At 46.7% G+C, this 19,437-nt stretch overlaps 3 protein-coding genes across 9 annotated transcripts in view; 2 read left to right on the forward strand and 1 right to left on the reverse strand.

The window, feature by feature from the left end:
* Positions 1 to 1,936: 1,936 nt before the first annotated feature.
* On the forward strand, positions 1,937 to 4,296 carry LOC120949137 (cytochrome b-c1 complex subunit 2, mitochondrial). Its single transcript, XM_040366182.2, has 4 exons — positions 1,937 to 2,130; positions 2,360 to 2,502; positions 2,593 to 3,637; positions 3,739 to 4,296. The coding sequence occupies exons 1-4, from the start codon at positions 2,086 to 2,088 to the stop codon at positions 3,823 to 3,825; spliced, it is 1,320 nt and encodes a 439-aa protein (XP_040222116.2). The 5' UTR covers positions 1,937 to 2,085; the 3' UTR covers positions 3,826 to 4,296.
* Positions 4,297 to 4,337: 41 nt separating this feature from the next.
* On the reverse strand, positions 4,338 to 5,644 carry LOC120949138 (syntaxin-8). Its single transcript, XM_040366183.2, has 3 exons — positions 5,441 to 5,644; positions 4,833 to 5,371; positions 4,338 to 4,748 (listed from the first exon to the last, which is right to left on the reverse strand). Exons 1-3 carry the CDS (start codon positions 5,470 to 5,472, stop codon positions 4,588 to 4,590), a joined length of 732 nt encoding a protein of 243 aa, XP_040222117.2. The 5' UTR covers positions 5,473 to 5,644; the 3' UTR covers positions 4,338 to 4,587.
* Positions 5,645 to 5,908: 264 nt separating this feature from the next.
* Positions 5,909 to 19,437, forward strand: part of LOC120953865 (transmembrane protein 184B) — a 36,370-nt gene continuing 22,841 nt past the window's right edge. Inside the window, exons 1-3 of one of the 7 annotated variants that reach the window (XM_040374205.2) lie at positions 5,935 to 6,068; positions 10,031 to 10,154; positions 11,124 to 11,875. In XM_040374205.2, coding sequence (XP_040230139.2) covers positions 11,627 to 11,875 — 249 coding nt within the window. In that variant the 5' untranslated portion in view covers positions 5,935 to 6,068; positions 10,031 to 10,154; positions 11,124 to 11,626. Of the gene's footprint in view, positions 6,077 to 6,187; positions 6,209 to 6,606; positions 7,022 to 10,030; positions 10,155 to 11,123; positions 11,876 to 19,437 lie in introns of those variants that run through there. The other 6 variants (XM_040374209.2, XM_040374208.2, XM_040374207.2 and 3 more) reach the window with 6 other exon arrangements.

Below are 19,437 nucleotides of genomic sequence, written 5' to 3' on the forward strand. Positions count from 1 at the left end.
AATAAAAGCCAACTTGTTCGTTTGGTGGTTAACTATGAACTTTTTATGATGTCAGAAGGCATAGCCTACTATGTCTAGGACGCAAAGTTCTACTGAGGCAAAATCCGCTGTTTGGTAGGCAGAGCCTACTACAGACAGTCTACAGAACAACATACTGATGTGACCGTCCTCGTTGAGTTTTTATATGCAAGTCTTTATTCGTATCTACAATTAGAGTTCAATAATACCGAACGGATTCAATAATACCAGCCATTAACTGAAGCGTTCTATCATGGGAAGAAGTTTTTCCTCCTTTCCACGCATTCCGTTAACAATTTCACTTTTGATGCGGCTACGATATCTCCCTAGGGGTTGTATCTGTTTGATGTTTGAAGTGTTATGGATGAAATAGCGTGATTCTTTTTTTGTCATTACCTTTCTCGGATGAAGACGAATTGATTGCATTAATTGCGGGAGTAGGACTTTTTCCTTTGGGCTGAACTGTACCTAATCTCCTTGGTTGATGTTAGTCATACATGCATGAAGTAATTATTGCTTAAACCGCTGGAGTTGATTTCCTCATCACTTCAAACTAGTGATGTGCTGTATGAAGCGCACCCATGACTTCGATCCGACTCCGACTATTGTTAGTCCGATTCCGACTCCGGCAAAATGGAACCACTAGATCCGCCCGGAGCCGGAGACGTCCAAGGGAAGGTAGGTCCACGCTGCAATATCCGGAGTCGTTTGGAATCGTACGAAAAGGCCCTGAGTCGTCCGGAGTCGTCCGGAATCGCTTGGAGTCACCCGGAGTCGGAGTCGTCCGGAGTCGCCCGGAGTCGCCCTAAATCTTCTGGAGTCGCCCTAAGTCGTCTGGAGTCGCTCGGAGTCGTCCGGAGTCGTCTGGAGTCGGCCGGAGTCGTTCGAAGTCGGAGTCGTCCGGAGTCGTTCAGAATCACCCGGAGTTGGAGTCGTCTGGAGTAGTATCACCGACAAACCGACGTGACACTTCGAACAAAATGAGCTTCAAAAGTTGTCTCCTTATTTCAAATGAAAATACGTTAAACACTAGCGCCATCTCTAGAATGATTCGCTTACTACACTGACACAGAGAAGAAACTGCTAAATCCCCTTTTTATTTTTCTTCGCAAATTCCAATGCGCATTGTTTTTTGTACTTCTCACATCTTTTGCATTGATTTGGAAACTTATAAAATGATTTTCCTGGGAGTTTTGTCCAATAATTCTCACAAAATCGTGCCTCACACTTCCTTCGCAATTTATATTTATAAAAGTTGTTTACATCGAAGTAGCAGTGAACAGAGCGTACTTTGACAGAAGTGATCGCCTCACTGGTAAATGACAGTACTTTCGTGTGGGACACTTTTGTAACGCCAGTGTCACGTCGGTTTGTCGGTGGTAGTATGGCCGACATCGGCCGACTCCAGATGACTCCGGATGACTCCGTCTACACCCGATTTTGGATGATTCCAGACGACTCCGGACGACTCCGGACGACTCCGACTCCGGGTGACTCCGAGCGATTCCGGACGACTCCGGACGACTCAGGGCCTTTTAATACGGTTCCAAACGACTCCGGATATTGCAGCGTGGACCTACCTTCCGGAGTCGATTCCAAATTTATCGGAGTCGGATCGGAGTCGACTCCGGATTTTTGCCAAATTTACCCATCACTACTTCAAACACTCGAGTCAAGATATACCAGATAGCCTTACTGGAAAGGATTTTAGAATTAACATGATTCTGTGCCCTATGCTTATTCGTTTATATTATTCGAAATGTCACCACAAAAAAGTATCATGCAAAAATAATTCTTCATTCTAACCGTCGCCAGGAATCTTGATTTGATTCAAATGTACATGTGTACTGTGGTATTTCTATACACCTTGGCATTCGCCGTCAATCGCCGTGACGTTTCTGACGTTTCGCTGATTTTTCTCCACCGCAAAGAAGAGCAGAAAAAAAATCAAAAGCGACCGACCGAGAGCACCAACAAAGATCCGGATATTCTGTGGCCGCGCAGTTCAGCAGCAGTCCAACCGAACTAACTTCCAGCCGAGGAAAAGCTAAACCGGGGTTCAGCAGAATGGCATCCGTTACGTCGAAAACGCCAATGCTTCGTGCGGCAGCGGTAAGAACCCTCGCGGTGGTGGCTCGGTGGCAAATTTTCTGCACGTTCTCGTGCGTTTTCCTTCGCCCTGCGAGGGACGAAGTGTCAAATCTCGTTACGTAAATTGTTCACCGTGATGAAATAATCCACGGATACGGAGGGGTTTTTCGTCCTGAAAGCATAGACTGCTTGTTCGTCGATGTCGATTGCTCTCTGGTGGTTATGATGTGATTGTTTCGTTTTGTTCCAGGCCCGTGGCTTTGCCGCCCATGCACAGGCTGCCGCTGCCAGCCGTGGCTCGGCCGAAGTGCAGACGACCACCCTGCCCAACAAGCTGGTTGTGGCATCGGCCGACCCGAACGCTGCCGTGTCGCGGATTTCCATCGTTTTCCGGTGAGTGTCCAGTGTCAAGGCGTGGAGGGGGGCGGGGGGGAAGGGGTCATCTAGACTTTCCGGCTAATTATAGTTGTTCACCCTTCTTAGTGCCGGATCGCGCAACGAAACTGCCGATTGCCTCGGTGCAGCCCACGTCCTGCGTGCGGCCGGAGGGCTCTCCACCAAGACGGCCACCGCCTTCGGTATTACGCGCAACATTCAGCAGGCGGGCGGTAGCCTAACGACCGCGGCCGACCGTGAGCTGGTAACGTACAGCGTCGCCGTGACGAAGGATCAGCTGGAGGTGGGCCTGAAGTACCTGGAGGCGACCGCCACCGGCCAGGTGTTCAAGCCCTGGGAGCTGGCCGAGCTGACGCCCATCATCCGCAACGAGCTGGCCCGTCTGCCGGTGGAGGTGCAGGCGGTGGAGCTGCTGCACAAGGCCGCCTTCCGCGACGGGCTGGGCAACTCCGTCTTCTGCCCGGACTATCTGGTCGGCAAGCACTCGTCGGAAACGATGCAGCACTACTTTGCGGCCAACTGCACCACGAACCGGGCGGCCGTTGCCGGTGTCGGCGTTGACCACCAGATGCTGGTCGGTTTCGCCCAGAGCCTGGCGCTCGAGTCGGGCGCGGGAGGTGAGAACAAGTCCGCCTTCAACACTGGCGAGGTGCGCCGTGAGGGAGCCGGTTCCCGTGCTGCCGTCGCCGTCGGTGCCCAGGCCGTCGGCTGGAGCTCGATGAAGGAAGCGATGGCTTTCTGGGTGCTGCAGCACGCTGCCGGTGTCGGTGCCGCTACCAAGCGCGGTACGAACAATGGTGTCCTCACGAAGGCACTCGCGGGCGTCAACAGCAGCTCGCTGTACAACGGCTACTCGGACAACGGTATGTTCGGGTTCGTGCTGTCGGGCGATGCGAAGGATGCGGGCAAGGCGGTTGAGGCTGGCGTGAAGGCACTGAAGTCGCTGTCGGTGAGCGACGCGGATGTGGCCCGCGGTAAGGCGTCGGCCCTGGCTGCCGCGGCCGAGTACACCGAGAACCAGAGCACGCTGCTGCATCAGCTGGGCGAGGAGTCGGCCCTGCTCGGACAGGTGTACAAGAAGAGTGACCTGCTTGCTGCCGTCAATGCCGTCACCACTGGTGACGTTCAAGCTGTAAGTGCTGTGCTTTACACGGGACACAGGAGGGACAAAACGTTTCCCTAACACGAACGAATGACATTTGCTTCCTTTCTTTCTTTCTTTCTTTCTTTCAGGCCGCCAGGAAGGTTGCCTCCAGCAAACTGGCCATCGGTGCCGTCGGCAATCTGAGCCACGTGCCGCACCTTTGCGAACTGCACTAAACCCTTCACATCCCTGGGAAAATAAGAACAGACGACGACTGCAGATCCCTTTAAACACCACCACACCTGCCCGGAGGGGACAATTGTTACTATTTTTGTTTCTTCCGTCTGTGCGGCATTCCCTTCCGGAGTCGTCTTTAAACGTTGCTCGCCCCATATACCATCCAACACCGCTTCCTCGGGCAACATGCATAGCAGAAGCTGTAGTATAATCCAAAACTTACAAAATCGGACGACACAAAAACAAAACCAATCCCCAAAAAACCAGAACAAGCGCTTCGTCGGAACGAAATTAAATACCGTATTTGTACTGTGTGGCCCCTCGCGGGTCAATTGGCTAGTGTGGCATCAACCATGAATAGGGTGTGTTTTACGCTGCCGATCGCGCCTCCCCCCTTGTGAAAGGGAAAGGCTACTGTACTACCCACTCATGGTGCAAGCAAGTTATTCAATAAATAGGATAAAAGCCAATCTCTCCCTCTCTGTTGCTTCATTTCACAATCGATTTTACGTAAAATTGTAAATAAGTTTTGCTTTATTAAGGTAGTATACATAGTGTTTTAGGCTTTAAATACATTGCGATATGGAGTGTAATCAGTTGCCGGCACACCCGCACGTTATTTCTCCGCACCATTATTGGGGGCTACACTTTGGTGATGATGCTCAGGCGGAGATAAATCGCAGATAAGGGTACGGCGCAACTGCAAGTGGGGTTATATAAATGTGTACACAAGAAGCTTGTGCCTCAAGCCTGCCTTACTTTCAGAAAATGCCCACCAAAACGATGGCAACGAAAAGCAACCCTATCACGATCCAGTAGCCCCAGGTTGAGTCCTGTGTGGTGATCGCTCCGATTTGGCGCGTTTCTCGATTTATCCGCCCGTCGGTCGTTTCCATCGTTTGAGCCAAATCGTCCAGAATGTCTGTGGAAGGAAGGAAAGCATGTTTTAGCTTGTTTGAAACTAAATACATCCACAACACACACACACACACACACACCCACTCACCATTGTGACGATCCACCTCGCCGCCGATCCTCGTCGCCAGCTCCTTTTGCCGTGCGATCACCTGCGACAGCGCTTCCAGGCCCTCGTTTTGATCCTCCAGAATGCGCGTCTGCTGGTTGCGCAAATCGGCCACGCTATAGTTGCTGTTCGTCGGTATCAGTGCCGGATCGTCATCATCGTCATCGTCGGCAAACGCCACTGCACCTCGCCCGCGACCACTGCCGTTCGTTTCGAACAGCGCGGACCGGGCGGCCGCCGGCTCAACGTACTGGAACTGGCGCTGCAACTGGATCAGCTTCGATTGTAGCGCCTCTATGCGGCGCTGCCTTCGTTCGGACTCGCCCGCCGTGAGCGTGCTGGAGAGGAGGCCCAGCTTGCGGGTTAGCTGGTCCAGCTCGCTGCCGAGCTGCTTCAACCGGACGCGCACCGTGCCGGAAATGATGCTGTACTGGCGGGAGAGCTGATTTTCACGATTGCGAGCCGCTAGCTGGGACTGTATATCGTTGCTTAGATTTTCGCATGCATCCAGTTCGGTGAGCCTATTGGCAGAACAGGAAAGAAAGGTGATAAGGAAACCCGACAAGTATACCGTTGTTGCTCTTCCTTACCAGGGATCACCGTCGATGTTGATTAGAGCCATTTTGGAGTGGTTTGTGGAAGGACAACGTCACGCTTTCGATGGGGGGAGGAAAGTTTAGTGGCCACTACGCACAGCCAGAAAATGATGAGTAATTTAATTATTTTGATAAGGGCGATCTTCGTCGCGATGAAAGAAAACACACAACAACAAAGCGATCGAGCAGCTCTGCTCGAATGTCAGTTGTGTGCTGCTCGACTCTGCCCAAAGAGCGCTTTTGAAAAGTGAAGATGAAAACGTACAAAAATACTTTATTGTGGAAAATTCATTTGGAATTTCCGATTATTTCCTGTGAAAATATCTACCCTTTTCGATAATCAGTTCTAGTTTTTGTACATTTTCTCAAAGTTTGCACAAATATCACCGTTCCGCCAGTTTTCAAACGGAAATTCCACCACTGACAGTTGCACTTGCGTGACGTGGAAACACACCTTCAGCACACCTTTGACAGGTATCGCGTTCACCCCCCACAACATTTTCTACGAGCGAAGAAGGTGGTTTGCTGTGGCAGGCTCCAATTCGTGTTTCCATTTTATGTGAGTGTGTCGCAAAGTTTGCACAATATTGAACGCTGCTCCGTGCGCTTCCGCAGCCAAAAGGTTAGTTTGTAAGCGCCATTAGAACTACTGTGTGTGTGGGTGTGTGGGTGTAAAGGTCCTGAAAACATTGTGCATTGTGTTATCCCCCAAAAGTGCGTAGGCACTGGCAGCAGCGAAAAGCAGAACCAATTCTGCTGAAGGTTGTGTGTGGTGCGCTGAAGTGAATGTGTGCTGTTGTGACTGCGTGTGTGTGTTTGTTGAGTGTGTGTATTTTTTTTTCTTCGCTCTTGCGTCGTTTGCCAGTGCAAAATGTTTCGCATTTGAAAAAGATGCTTTTGCATGTTTGTGCGTGTGTGTGTGTGTCTGCATGATTGCGAAGGTTGCTGGAAAAGCTATTTTCTTGTGCTCGGATAAGCTTTCGAAAGGTGGTGGTAATCCAACGTAGCGCTGGGATTCCCATCCCCCCCCCCCCATCATCCCCACCACGTCTAACAAAAGTTCCCGTGAAACCATTTCGAATGGGCTGCTGCGTTGACAGTACACAGGAGTGTGCGTGCGAGTGGTTCTTCTATGTCGTTGTGTACGTGTAGTAGTGGAGGGTTGTTGCTAAAGTTCAAACAACAAAAGCACTCCCCCCCCCATGATTTAGGGGCACCATACGGAAGTGAAAAACTTGTGCAAAGGGAAGAGATTGCAAGCAAACAGCATCAAAGGTGACGGACAGGAGCGGTTTGTGTGTTTGTGTGCGCGACGGGAAATTGGCAACAACAACACAGCCACACTTCTTTTCGTCGACCCTGGAAGATAAAGGTTTAGGAGAAAAGAAAAAAAACAACGTACACAACATCACAGCAGGCACAGGCAAAAGCAGGGGGGAGATGCTGTGTCGCCATTGCCCGTATATACAAAGGAAATTCCGTCACAAGCTCGGATGCTCCCCCGAGGCAGCTTACATTAAAAGCGTTTCGATCGACCGCGGGGCAAGGACTTTTGTGGCGCATTGTTAAAAGCATGTAAGTACCTCGCTAACGCTTTACCACGACACTACATTTAACAAGGGCGATTTGATGTACTTTACAGCAGTTGGATCAACGTAGTAGAACAATCAAGCTCCTGCTGGTCAAGAAATAAGTGTGTATGAGTGTTTGAGAAGTACAAACTGCCGCAGAATCGCGAAAAAGAAGAAGAAAAAGGATGCGACACTTTCTACCCAGTGCGGCGGGGGCCCGCACTTACGTCATCCTGTGTTGGTGACGGTGAAATTTTTGAGCTTACAAGCACCCCCGAATAGTGTGGCCAAACTTGCTCTAGCGTGTAGCGCATTCTGCTCATTCGGACAGGACGATTGTGAGTGTGTGACAGGAAAGGCCCGGGAAACCATAGTGCTCCTCCCACAACGGCAACATACGGCAGCGAGCTTGGCACGTGCGACCATATGTTAGCATTCCACTCGAGGCCAAATTGTGCGTACTGTTGTGAATGTGTTTGTTTTTGTATAGAGTCTTTTTTGAGCCTACACTCCTTTCACACACCTGCTGGCAGTCCCTCTACGTTTGTGAGCAATCCTTTTCGCTAAAAAAACAAACTCGCACGTCACATAAGCTCATCCCGGTTTCCCCTATCCCGGGGAAGCAAAAACGAAACTGTGTGTGAGTTTTCCCCCCACAAAAAAAGCAAACCATTTCCACATTTGCTTGCCATTGGAAATGAAGCTCGAGAGAAGGCTCGTTTCGTTTAGAAAAGTGTGTGAGAAAAGTATGTGACCGTCACCGGCCTACTTTGCTCGGTCGGGAAAGATGTAACGGTGTGCGGTCTTGTCTCTCACATTACCTCACACCGCCACCGTCATTCATCCCATTTTTCCGTTACCGACCTTCCCGCATACGCATTTGCTCTCGCTGGCGTTGATGTAGGCCAATCGTCAAACGAAATAACGACTCCGCCGAAAGATCTCATCCCCTACTGGGAGGGGAGGGGGGGGGGGTTTGGATTGGGAGTGGGCTTCGAAAATGTGAGCAAAAGTTCATGCGACGACCACTGACGACGGAATGAAGGATGACCTCACGAAATACGGAATAAAAACAACGCGTGGCATATGGAAAGGTTTAGTGTCGGCAAAGATGGCGTTTTTCAGAGCCACCTCAGCATGAATCAGGTTTCCATTGGGTATTGGTTGTTGGTGTTTTATTGTGCATTAGATGCTGATAAGCGTTACCATCCCTCAGAAAGGTGACTGTAGTAGGTGTTGGTTGCCGTTCGTTATCTTATCAGCAAAAATAGCTGTAAAGTGCTCGTCAGGTATCTGCCTGGAAGGATGTGTAGTGTTCGAACCGTTCTAATATTGCCTATTTGAAGGAATGGTTTTTGGGGGGAAGCAACTGTTGCACCAACGGCTCATTATCAAGCAAGCAAAAGTAACATTAAAAAAGGGTTTAGTTTGTAAGTTGTAAAGACGGTGCGCTCGTATATTACAACATCAAATCGATCGATATTGATGGCGTGAGATAGTTGTTCACAAATTACACCAGTTTGAACAGGTCCCGCGAGGGCCAGATAACATGGTGGAATACCCTTACAATCCGTTTTCGGGCAGCAACCTGTCCATGCGGTAGAAGGAAAATTGCGCATTACCATCATCATAAAGGCAACAAAAAACAGGCGATCCTTTGGTGGCCGTTTATGTTTCCCCCTGTTTTTTGCAAAGCGTCCCCAAGCACAAGATGAGCTTGAAAGATGGCAAAAATAGTGCAGAGCTGACCCTGCGCTGTCTGCGCGTACCACGGGCGTATAGAGCGAACCAGCGGAAAATAACAATCAACCATAATTGTTGTCAGCCAACGCAGCCATCGCCCCAAACACCACCGTCGTTCCCGCGTCGCTGTGGCAGGCCGTTGTTTGGGCCGTTCTTTTTGTGTTGTTTTGTTTGTGCTATGCAACAAACGTGTCTTGCGCCACGAGACACGAACGGAGCAGATTATAAATGTTGTGCAAAGGGGGGCACACCACCGTGTACGCACACAGCAACCGGACTTTAGTAATTTACCTTGAAGGCCACGGGCCACGAGCAGCACGGGCTGTGGACCCATATGCGAGGGGCAACGCCGTCCGTTCCTTTGCCTCGTGTGTGTTTGCCGCTTTTCGCTTTTAGCACATTTAGAACTATGAGGTACAAACTCCGTTGCCAACGGAGAGCTTTGGATGGTTTTCTCGCTGTAAAGCACATAATGAAGATGGTTGATAATAAAGGGACGAAATTCTAGGGAATTAGTGCATAAAAAAACATTACGCAAACTGTGCAGCGACTTGGCAAGGCTTTATAATGATCTAAGGCTCCATTTTCCGGCGTGTTCTAAGCCGAATACATTGCATACAGCTTCCGACAGCTTGCCTCATTGATGAGGATGAAGTTTTTTCTTTTTTTTTGCTCGCGAGGTACATCATCTTCCGGTGTGCGCGTTTGTGTGCGAACCATTCCGGAGTGAAGGGAGCGAAATTTTCGGAGCACGCGTTTAGTCTTGTGTGTGTGTGTGTGTGTGTCTAATCAAGATCGTTTAGCTCGGTTGACTGGGTTGGTGGAATGCCCATTTCGATTTCAAACAATCCGGCCTTACGACAGTGCACGATGAAAACATTAACCGTTACAAAATGTTGACCGTCAGAGTTGGATGTTTTTTTTGGGGGGTAAGGGGGGGGGGGGGGGAGGTTGTTTTTATGTGCCCACTCACTATCGCAGGATGTAATAATGAAAGGAGAACGAATTGGACGAGAATATCATACAGAGCGGAGCGGAGTGGTTTGAAAAATGATGTTTTTTTGTGTGGAAAATTTCGCTGCCAAGTGAAACTGATCCGATATGATCGAATGCTCTGGCAATGGTTAATTTACAATTCGATGCAGTTGTTAAAAAGGAACAGACAGTTTTCGGTGTTTTCGGTTTATTCATGCCCTACAAAACAGCTTTAAAATAATGGTGTACTGCATTTTTACTGATTTAAGCCTTTTCTTCTCTTTTTTCTTTTTAGATTTGAACAAATTGACGGGACATCGCACTCACAAAAAGGAACACAAACATCAACCGACTGCAGTAACCCATAATCAAACGAAAGGAATCAGGACAATCGGCAACCGTCCGTCTGCCTTGTGATGGTTGTTTTGACGTATAAATAATTAAATCTTCTGTGATTGCCCTTTGCACGTGCTGCACTACTACTACTCCTACTATTACTACTAGTACTACTGCTACTGCCGATCTGTAAGAGAAACAGGTTGCAGGTTTGGTGGTGGCATTTCCAGCATGCCGTGGTGTGGTGAAACAAGAAGAAGCCAAACTACTCCTCCGTTGGTAACGGCGCTGCCTGAAGTTTAAATGCCAACGACTAGGAACTGGTGGAACGTAGGATTTAATGTTGGAATCACGGTTCCATTTTAACGGCTGCAGCACCAGCAGCATTTTGTGCGCTTCTCCGTCACGTTTTTTTTTGTTCAAATCCTACAATGTTTATGGTGGTTGTGCAGCGTGGTGGAAAAATTGAATTTTTCACTCAACTTACTACACCTCCAGTTGACTGATGGAGATACCCACAGATGGAGATTGAATGCGTTGTAATGTAAGGGGGACAACGGAAGCATGGAGTAGCATGTTTTATGATTCTTTTCTGTCTTTTAAGTATTGCAAGGGCTCATTGTACTTTTGACTCTTTTCATCAATTAATTGACGTATTAAAAATCATAAAAAGCATAGATTTGTTCTTCGAAAATGCATTCATTTGAATAATCGTTATTATTATTGCTTTCAATCAATTCATTGCGATTACCCCAAACGAGCTGCTGCGAGCAACCTTCAGGCAATAATTTCTTACTCCGTTGGTTTATGTTTATTGAACGTTACAACCCATTACAATTGGGGCGGCAAATCATCTCCTGCACGTGAGAAAGTGAAATTGATCATCCACCAGTGTGGCGGGCGTTGATTTTAAAAAGTGTTGCGATTGAACAATTTCCAATTTTCGGCTTGTTTCATTTCGATTTCTAATCCCCCTTCATGTGTACGTGTGTGCTTCCCCCTCTCTCTTTCTCGTGCTTTAATTTGGTAATGTTTTGTTTTGTTTTTTTTAGTGGAAGTGTTCGCACAAGTAGTGGTGCATATGCGTTTTTTTCGAATGAACCAGAAAAGCCTTCATGTGAGTGCAGCAGTGTATGAGTTTAATTGTTAATTGGTGCTAGGTGTGAGATCAGTTGTGACGAAAGTGGCGGTGTGTGTGGCAGTGAAAACTGTACGTGAAATTGTGAAAACTACCTCCCCACGCACTTGCGCTGGTGGTACGCACGCGGGTAGTTGAACGAGCAAAAATTGGCTACCGGAGAGAGAGAGAGATCATTGTTGCACTACAGTACGGTTGGCGAGAGTGGCTGGATATAGGGCTGGCAGGCGCCGGCACAGCTTCACCCGCCAGCGCAACGTCAACGAACCGTGAAGCACCGAGCACATCAGCGTGGAGAGATTCGGTCGTGATTGGTGCCGCACATAAGAACGAACAACAGGCGCACCAGCACACACATCTCAGTCGGCGGTGGGTTTGCGTGTGCACGCAGCAGCAGTAGCAGCACCGAGCGCCACGATGAGTACGGAACATCCGGCAGCGAGTGAGCTGCTGGCCAATGCTACCGCTGCCACGGTCGCCGCCGTCAGCGGCAGCACGGCCAAGGCGAACATTGCCGTGCGCGTCACGGAGGCGGCCCCGGCGGCGGCGCTCGCGATCGATCCGATCATCAACCACGTCGGGGACGGTATCTTCCTGCAGGCCAAGACGGCCCAGATCTTTGCAGGGATTTGCGTCTGGATGGCACTGTTCATCACTTGCCAGCAGGTGAGCTCGTGTTTGCTCTTAGGCTCTTCTATCTTCTATTTAGTTGTCTATTTTTGGTCTTTTGTTCTTAAAGAACTTTAATTGCCAAACTATCTCAGCTCATGAATATTTCCCCATTGACATTAGAATCTTTTTTTTTCTCTTCGTTACTGAGCCGTCGTGCCAATAAACTTCTCAAATGAATTGCAGCACCGTAATGAACCCACAAAAGCCGAAAACGGAGGCAAAAAACTGTGTTTGTATTGTTTGTATGTTTTGTTTTGTTGTCGTTCTTGCTTCTACTGTTTTATGCCAAACATCAAATGCCTCAAACAACCAGCAAAAGTCAAGCACAGCACTGCATGTACAGCAGAACCGCTACGGGAGCCACCGTGCGTGACATGCGGAAATGGCAAAAATTCATCCGTTTTTTGTCCTCACCGCCGTTGCCGTTGTCCTCGGTTTTGGTCGCTCGGTCATGGACCGGCGGGCACCTGGTCGTGCGTGTCGGCGTGTGCTGTGTGTGCCGCATTGTTTTCTGATGCTATTATTGTAGCATTAGCATGGCCTGCGCGTGTATTGGTGGTGGTGGTGGTGGTAGCATAGCATACCTACTGAGCTCAAACATGCGCCCGAACTGAACGCATATGCCGCATGCAGATTCCGATGCAAACAGTGCGATCAATTTATTGCTATATCGTCGTTGTGTGCTTTTGCTTGTGCTGTAAATTACACCAATGTAAAGATAAATATTTTTGTAAAATTTTAATGTAAATTTTACAGTACAAAGAATGTTGAAAAGCATTGTGAAAAGGGTACCCCTTGTTGTATTGTTATCCCATGTCTGTTGTAATTGTAAAGTCAAAATACTAAACAAGTGGGTTTGTGTCCCTATTCACTGCGTTGTACGTTTCACTGTATGCTGAATGTATGCTGAGTGCATGGAATATGTTGTGTAGTTTCGTACAATAACCTCGAATATACGCGTAGCACTTGCAATTCAGACTGGTCCAAGTCTGCTGGTGTCTCTTTTCAGGTCCTTGACTGCTGGGCGAGACATGTCTGAGACAGGTTTCCCGCTAATTGTATCCCAGTTCCTTCCCCCCCCCCCCTTGTTTTCACGTGCCCTCTTCAATGCAGTGACAACCTACAATCCTGTCTATTTCGCGCGGTACGTTGAGTAGTTGTACGATACTTTATGCTGTTGGTGCAACGATAAGATTTTTGCCTAGCGTATGTGGAGCGATGAATAGGGGTAAAATGTGAGCAAAATGTATCTTTATATTCATCGTGGAGATGTTGTGTTGTGCTTATGCCACACTACAACATACCTCTTGGTTTTATGAATATAGCAATTTTAATGAAAATTGAAATTTACTGATGCGTTTCATAGCACAAAGTTATTAATTGCAAAAGTAAAATGAACCATGTCTTGAAAAGTAATAAAACGAGAAATTTAAATTAAACACTGATCAATACTTCCAAGAGCTAATAAATTAGCCACCCCGCACCCAAGGGAAGATATGACCGACACGTGACTGAAAAGTGGCAAGAGACAGCCCACAAAAAAAACTTGACTGTGGTTCCGTTTACCATACCAGTATGTGTGTCTGTGAGTATATTAGCTGCAGAAGGAACTTTGGCTTTGACGGCATCACTTGTAGTGCCACTCTGTCCGTCAAGCGTGTGCTGTTATCTCTTTTGCCCCGGTTGCGGCAGAATACGATTTCATAGACGCAAGCGAAAACTTTTGTGTCTCCTCCTGCGTGTAGCGTTTTGGAAGGACATCAATTTTTGAGACCACTGTTTTGCGGACTAGAGGCCGCATGAATTGATCGGCTATTTTACTATAGCAGCTTCCGGAAATAGGAAAAGTTTTAATTTATTTTCTGCTCCGTGCCATTGAGCGATGAATGTGGTGTGGTGGGTTATAAGGGTAAGATAAGGAAAAGGTTTGCGCAGGAGAGTGTAGGCAAAAGGGGAATGATGTCCTTTGATGCACACGTTGAGTCGATAACCCGACGGTGGTGGTGTGGGTTAGATTCTCTTTCGTGCGAATGCGTTGCGTTGGACGGAAAGGGAAGTGTGACTATCGGGCTAATTAGATTAAACCACCACAGCTGTCAAACCAGCAACCGACTTGGGAGTGGAAATCGATGGTATGACGTACATTGGGACATTTTTGTTTTGCAAAATCGTTCAAAATGATTTTTTTTTACGTTTTATAATGAATTTTAGCCCATGAATGGATGAACATTTACGCCAATCAAGGAATAGATTATAACAAAAATGCACAGTACATGCATTGAAACACAATTTTCAACATATCAGCATTAGTGATGGGGAAAAGTGAAGTTTTGGTCGGAATCGATTCCGACTAGCTCCGAATTTTTGTGCAATCGATTCCCGTTAGTAGGTCTGGAATCTGTTTCGGGAATCCGCTCCGGATTAGGAATTGACTCCGGAATCGTATTCGGCTTCGGAATTGAAATCGGCTTAGGAACCGGTTTCGGAATCGGAGTCGGCAACGCAATCAGAATCGGCTCTGAAATCAAATTAAATTTCGGTCAAATTAGATCTCCATGAGAATAGGCGTTTTGGTCCTATGCAACTACGATTGTACGATTGGATAGCCGCAAAAAACCCCAAATTTACTTATAAACGAGGCGATTCTGACTCCGGAGCCAATTCCAGAATAAGAGTTAGCTCCGGAATCTATTCTGAAATCGACTCCGCAACCAGAATCGGCTCAGGAATCAAATTAGATTTCGGTATCTCCATGAGAATAGGCGTTTGGGTCCTTTGCAGTTACGATGTATCGATAGCCGCCAAAAAATCTAAATTTACTTGTAAACGAAACAATGTCACGGAGATACTGGGACTGATTCGTTTCTAAAACATCTGGTTTCTATTCTAGGGCTGACTCTGATCCCGGAGTTAATTCTCTGATTCCGATTCTGGAACTGATTGTGATTTACGGGGCAATCCCGATTCCTAAGCCGATTCTGACTCCGGAGTCAATTCCGCTATCGGAGTTAGCTCAGGGAATCTATCTATCTATCTCTCTGAAATCGGCTCCAGAATCGGAATCGTTGCCAGAATCGGAATCGACTCTGGAATTGATTCCGAAAACGGTACTTACGATTCCGAGCTCCCACCTCTAACCAGCAGCACTGTGACGACAGCTTGGATCTAGTTCAACTGGAACGAGATTTTCACTTTCAGCAAATGATCGAACCGTTTATTGGGCCATTCATAAAAGCTAGGGCGCCCAAAGTCACCTCGAAACAGCACTGTCCTCTCGACGACGCTCTCGATACACACGGTTGATCGTGTTCCGATTGGCAAGACGTAACCTTGAAGCCGTCGCTGCTGCCGCTTTTCCTTCTCGAATCGATGGCCCAATTGTCTGGAAGCTGCCATTTGGTCGCGATGCTCAACAAACCGAGTATGTGTGTCCGCTTGTGGACGATGAAACGTCTACATGATGGGGTAATGGGCGGACACTACACACTCTGTATCCATGTTCGTTTCATCCCCGATGCTCACTGATTATGATTTCTTTTCCCGCACCGCTGTGCCTTCGTTTTGCTTGTTTTTCATTTGAGTTGATGATTGGTGATGGAGACGTAGTTGCCCGCCTTCCCCTGCCAAACGCCAGACGCTTTCGTTTGTGGATCTTGCCATGATCTGGAATTAAATGCTCATTTGTACGATAAAGTCTTCCATCGCCAGTCTTTTGCGTTCGCTCGCGTCCCTAACGAGGTGTGCATAATTGGGCCGCTGCTTGTGCTCTCTCTTTGCTGTTCACTGTGAATAAATAGTTGCATCTTCTCCTCACTTTCCCGGCTGCATTCTCATCTGCTCCTCACTTTCGCTAATCGTCGCTAAACGGCGATACTCTGTTGAGACGTTGATCGTTTGCAAACGGTGAGAGAGCCTGCATCTTCCGCCGTTGTTGTGTCCCATTTGATCAATCAATCAGGACGATCGGTTTGCTCAGTTGATTTAGTAAGAGAAAATCGCGTGCTCTAGTCTCTGTTGAAACTGGTGGCGTTACGAGTAGAGCTGTGATGATATGGTTGTATCTAAGCTGTGTGTAATTGCGTGTAGGTTAATAAATACAAGGGAGTGAAAATTTTAATTATACTTTATATTGGGAAGGGAATATAAACTGTATAACTAAATTGTGAGGTATTCATGATGCGCTTTTTAAGCTCAACTAAGCTCAAAGTCTTAAAATATCCTTTAATGGCTCGTTATTAATGCAGACAAATATATTCACACCGCTCATTCATTTACATATTCATGTTTGGCTTAAATTATTTTTTAGGTAGAGGTTGATGATTGTGTGTTCCATGTATTCTGCTAAATATGTTGTGGAAACATCATTATTCGATCTTCAGCCAAATTAATGTACAATCCAAACCTCTCCCCTCCAATGCCACTAAGCCACCAAACTGTGTGTTGGACGCATTGGCAAAGGGTAATAAATAATTCAACGTCCTTTTCAAAAAGAAGCAATTAACACGCACGAGCTACTAAACGAGCTGCCGGAAAAGAAAATCGACCATGATGCAAAGGAGAGTAGGGTTATGTCGTGTCCTGGCCATTGATTTATCTACACCTGCTGCTGCTGATGCTCACGTAAGAGAGGAAATTTATTTAAATGGTTTCATTCAAGCGAGCTTTCGAATGCAGAGGCGGTGGGTGTGCACGTGTAGGTCGGATAATTGGCAAGTGAATTTTCATCTGGTTGTGGAACAGTTTTTCAACATACCCAATCCACCCACCTCTGAAAGCGGTCGGTCGGAGGCTTGCTCCTCACCCCTCAAGAAGATGGTTAATAAACTGAAGCTGCTAATTGAACCTCGCCCCATTAGTGGATTGTGGGTAGTATCGGTTTTTTATTGGCATCAAGTGAAGGGATCAATAAAAAGCTGTGTGGTATGTGTTAATGTTTTGTTTACCGAGACCGAAACGTTATGTGTAACACAGTGGTTGGCGTATTGATAAGAGTCGGTCGGTGGTTTCGATGCTTATTTAGTTTTTGTTTTATTTCGTATCAACAAATCATTGATATGATCTCGCGAAAAAGGCAATAATAGTTCAACGAATGAGCGCTTTTCGATGAGTTTGTTATTCAATTTCAATTTGGTTTTGCTGAGAGCGTTTTTTGGATGGCAATTTAAAGCCGAAAAGAAGTGAGAGAGAGACGGCTTTAATGATGAAAAATGTCAAGGTCTCTTGCAAAACTAAATGAATGAACCAAATCAATCATGACGGAAAGTGTCTGGTCGTGTTTTTTGTTGCTGTGTGTGTGTTTGTCTTGCGCTGAATTGCGCTGGCAGCTGCAGTGATTGCCAACGCCAAAGCCAAACTCACAAAGGCGTGAAAAGGGTTTCTATGCAATCATAATTGGCTTCACATGAACACTGCTTGACCGCTTGAATTGCGTTTGGAGTTGAGAAAGCGAGATAGAGGGAGTTTATTATAATTTTGTCACTTTGCTGATTGGGGGACCGTATTTCTTCAATCACCTTTCTCACCTGGTTACATAAAGTTAAGTTTGAACAGAAAACATAAAATTTCACCTCTTTATTTTCCTCGTGCACATGAACACAATTTATTAAACCACCGAGAAGAAGAAGGGCATCATTTTGTGCGGAGGGAAGAGAAAAAGAATAAAATCACACACGGGTTTTCCCTCTATTTTTGCAACGTCTGCCATTCAACAAGATGGTCGTGATACAAACAGAAGGAGAGGGGGTACATTCGGGTATGCTTTTTTTCTCCGCAGAGATGCGCTTTATGTTTGCCAATATGTAAATTCGCTGCTGATATTATGTTGTCGCCGGCAGAGTAGTTCAGATGGGGACGTTTTTTCTTCGATTTTCCGCATTCACACATAACAACTTCCGCTCTGCTGGCAATGGGACTCACTGCGGTGCATTGGTGTGGTTGGGGGTTTTGCAAGCACGATCTGCAGAGCAAAATGCATACAAATGACGCAAGAAATTTTTCGCTTTAAATCTATCTTTTCCAATTTATTATCTGGAAGTTGGGTTTATTTGCTGGGAATTGTCTGGAAAGAGAGGAGAACAATTTTTATTTTGAATTGAAGAATTTTGCTATATTTTGTCATATCAAAGTCCCATATCAAATATATTTGAAACCTCGAAAACTTATTCTATTAAAGCATTAGAAAATAATGCACGAAGCAGCCATGCTGTTGCCTGTGTTGTGTGCCATTCCTCCCAGTGCGCATATTGAACCATCTCCCAGAAGGGGCGACATCCATGGGCGCTTGTTAACATACGCTTTCGCTTCATATCCCCTTCAGCCGTTTGCTGTCCTGGCTGCACGTAAAAATGGTCGACGATCAGTCTTTCGTGTCACGAACAGACGACGATGCCTAGGAGCTTCCCAGAAACATCAAGCAGTGAATAGAAGTGCATCGTTTTGCACTCATAAATCATCTGAATAAGCGGTGATTAAGCGACACTGTTTGGCTTCTTTCTGGCTGCTTTTTCTTTCTTTGCACACAAACCAACCAGTATTGTTCGTGGTTATCGTATTAGCGTTGGAATAGGAGCTAGTCCATACCACACGACACCATGATAGTTGAAGGGGGTAAAAGGGGAGGACATAAACGTCTAGGAGATGAATGTTCTTTATGCCAGCGCTTAAATTTCAAGATGGTAAAAGTGCATAACATCCATATCAATCTGGGTTCTTTTAGACATGGTTTTAGACATCTCTAGAATTGTAAATTAGGAGAGATTCCATGAAGAACTTCGACTTTAAACTTAAAACTGAATGTACCTTTTTGTCTAAACCGTCCTGGTGTTAATGTGGAATAACCTCGTATCGATCATATCGCATCATGCACACAGTCTTGGGCACTGGAACGCATTAACCGCATCAGCTTATGGAACATTAACCCTGAAAACGAGACATTCTCCTTGGGCTGTTGTTTCGAGGGCGTGGGAACAGAATGCTGCATTGAGAATCGTTTCATTTCTCCCTTTTTTCGATTCTATTCACAACCAACGCTGAACGTGTATCGCACATTCAACTAAGCTTCTGGATGTGTTTATGTTTCGAGGGCGAAAGTAATTCTGATTAACTTTAGCAGCGGATGTATATATTCACTAAATCATTTGCAGAAGCTTTAATCCTTGTAATATTCTTTCTACAAGAAAGTATGTACAATTTTGAAGTGAACGCAAACTGAAAAGATGAGCACACAGAATGATACTCACGATTTCGCGACCTGAGGCTATTTGAACTTTAGCCGAACCCTCCACCGTCTGTATCTTGCGAACTAAAGTCGATCGTACGAAGATGACCCACACCGCTCAGAGTTTTACTTATCGAGTATGGAGCAGCTCCTCGAGCAGAGAGAGAGAGAGAGAGAGAGCAGGTCGTGTTTATGAACCGGTTTCGATTATGAACCACCGAGGAGGAAACTACACCAAGAAAGAAGGAACGTTTCCTGTGGCCGCCGGAGCCACCTTTCCATGCTGAAGTTCGTGCATCTTGCTTTTGCTTTACATTTTTGCTCCCCTTTTAACTTTGTG

This window comes from Anopheles coluzzii, chromosome 2, assembly GCF_943734685.1.
Source record: "Anopheles coluzzii chromosome 2, AcolN3, whole genome shotgun sequence".
NCBI classification, from domain to species: domain Eukaryota; kingdom Metazoa; phylum Arthropoda; class Insecta; order Diptera; family Culicidae; genus Anopheles; species Anopheles coluzzii.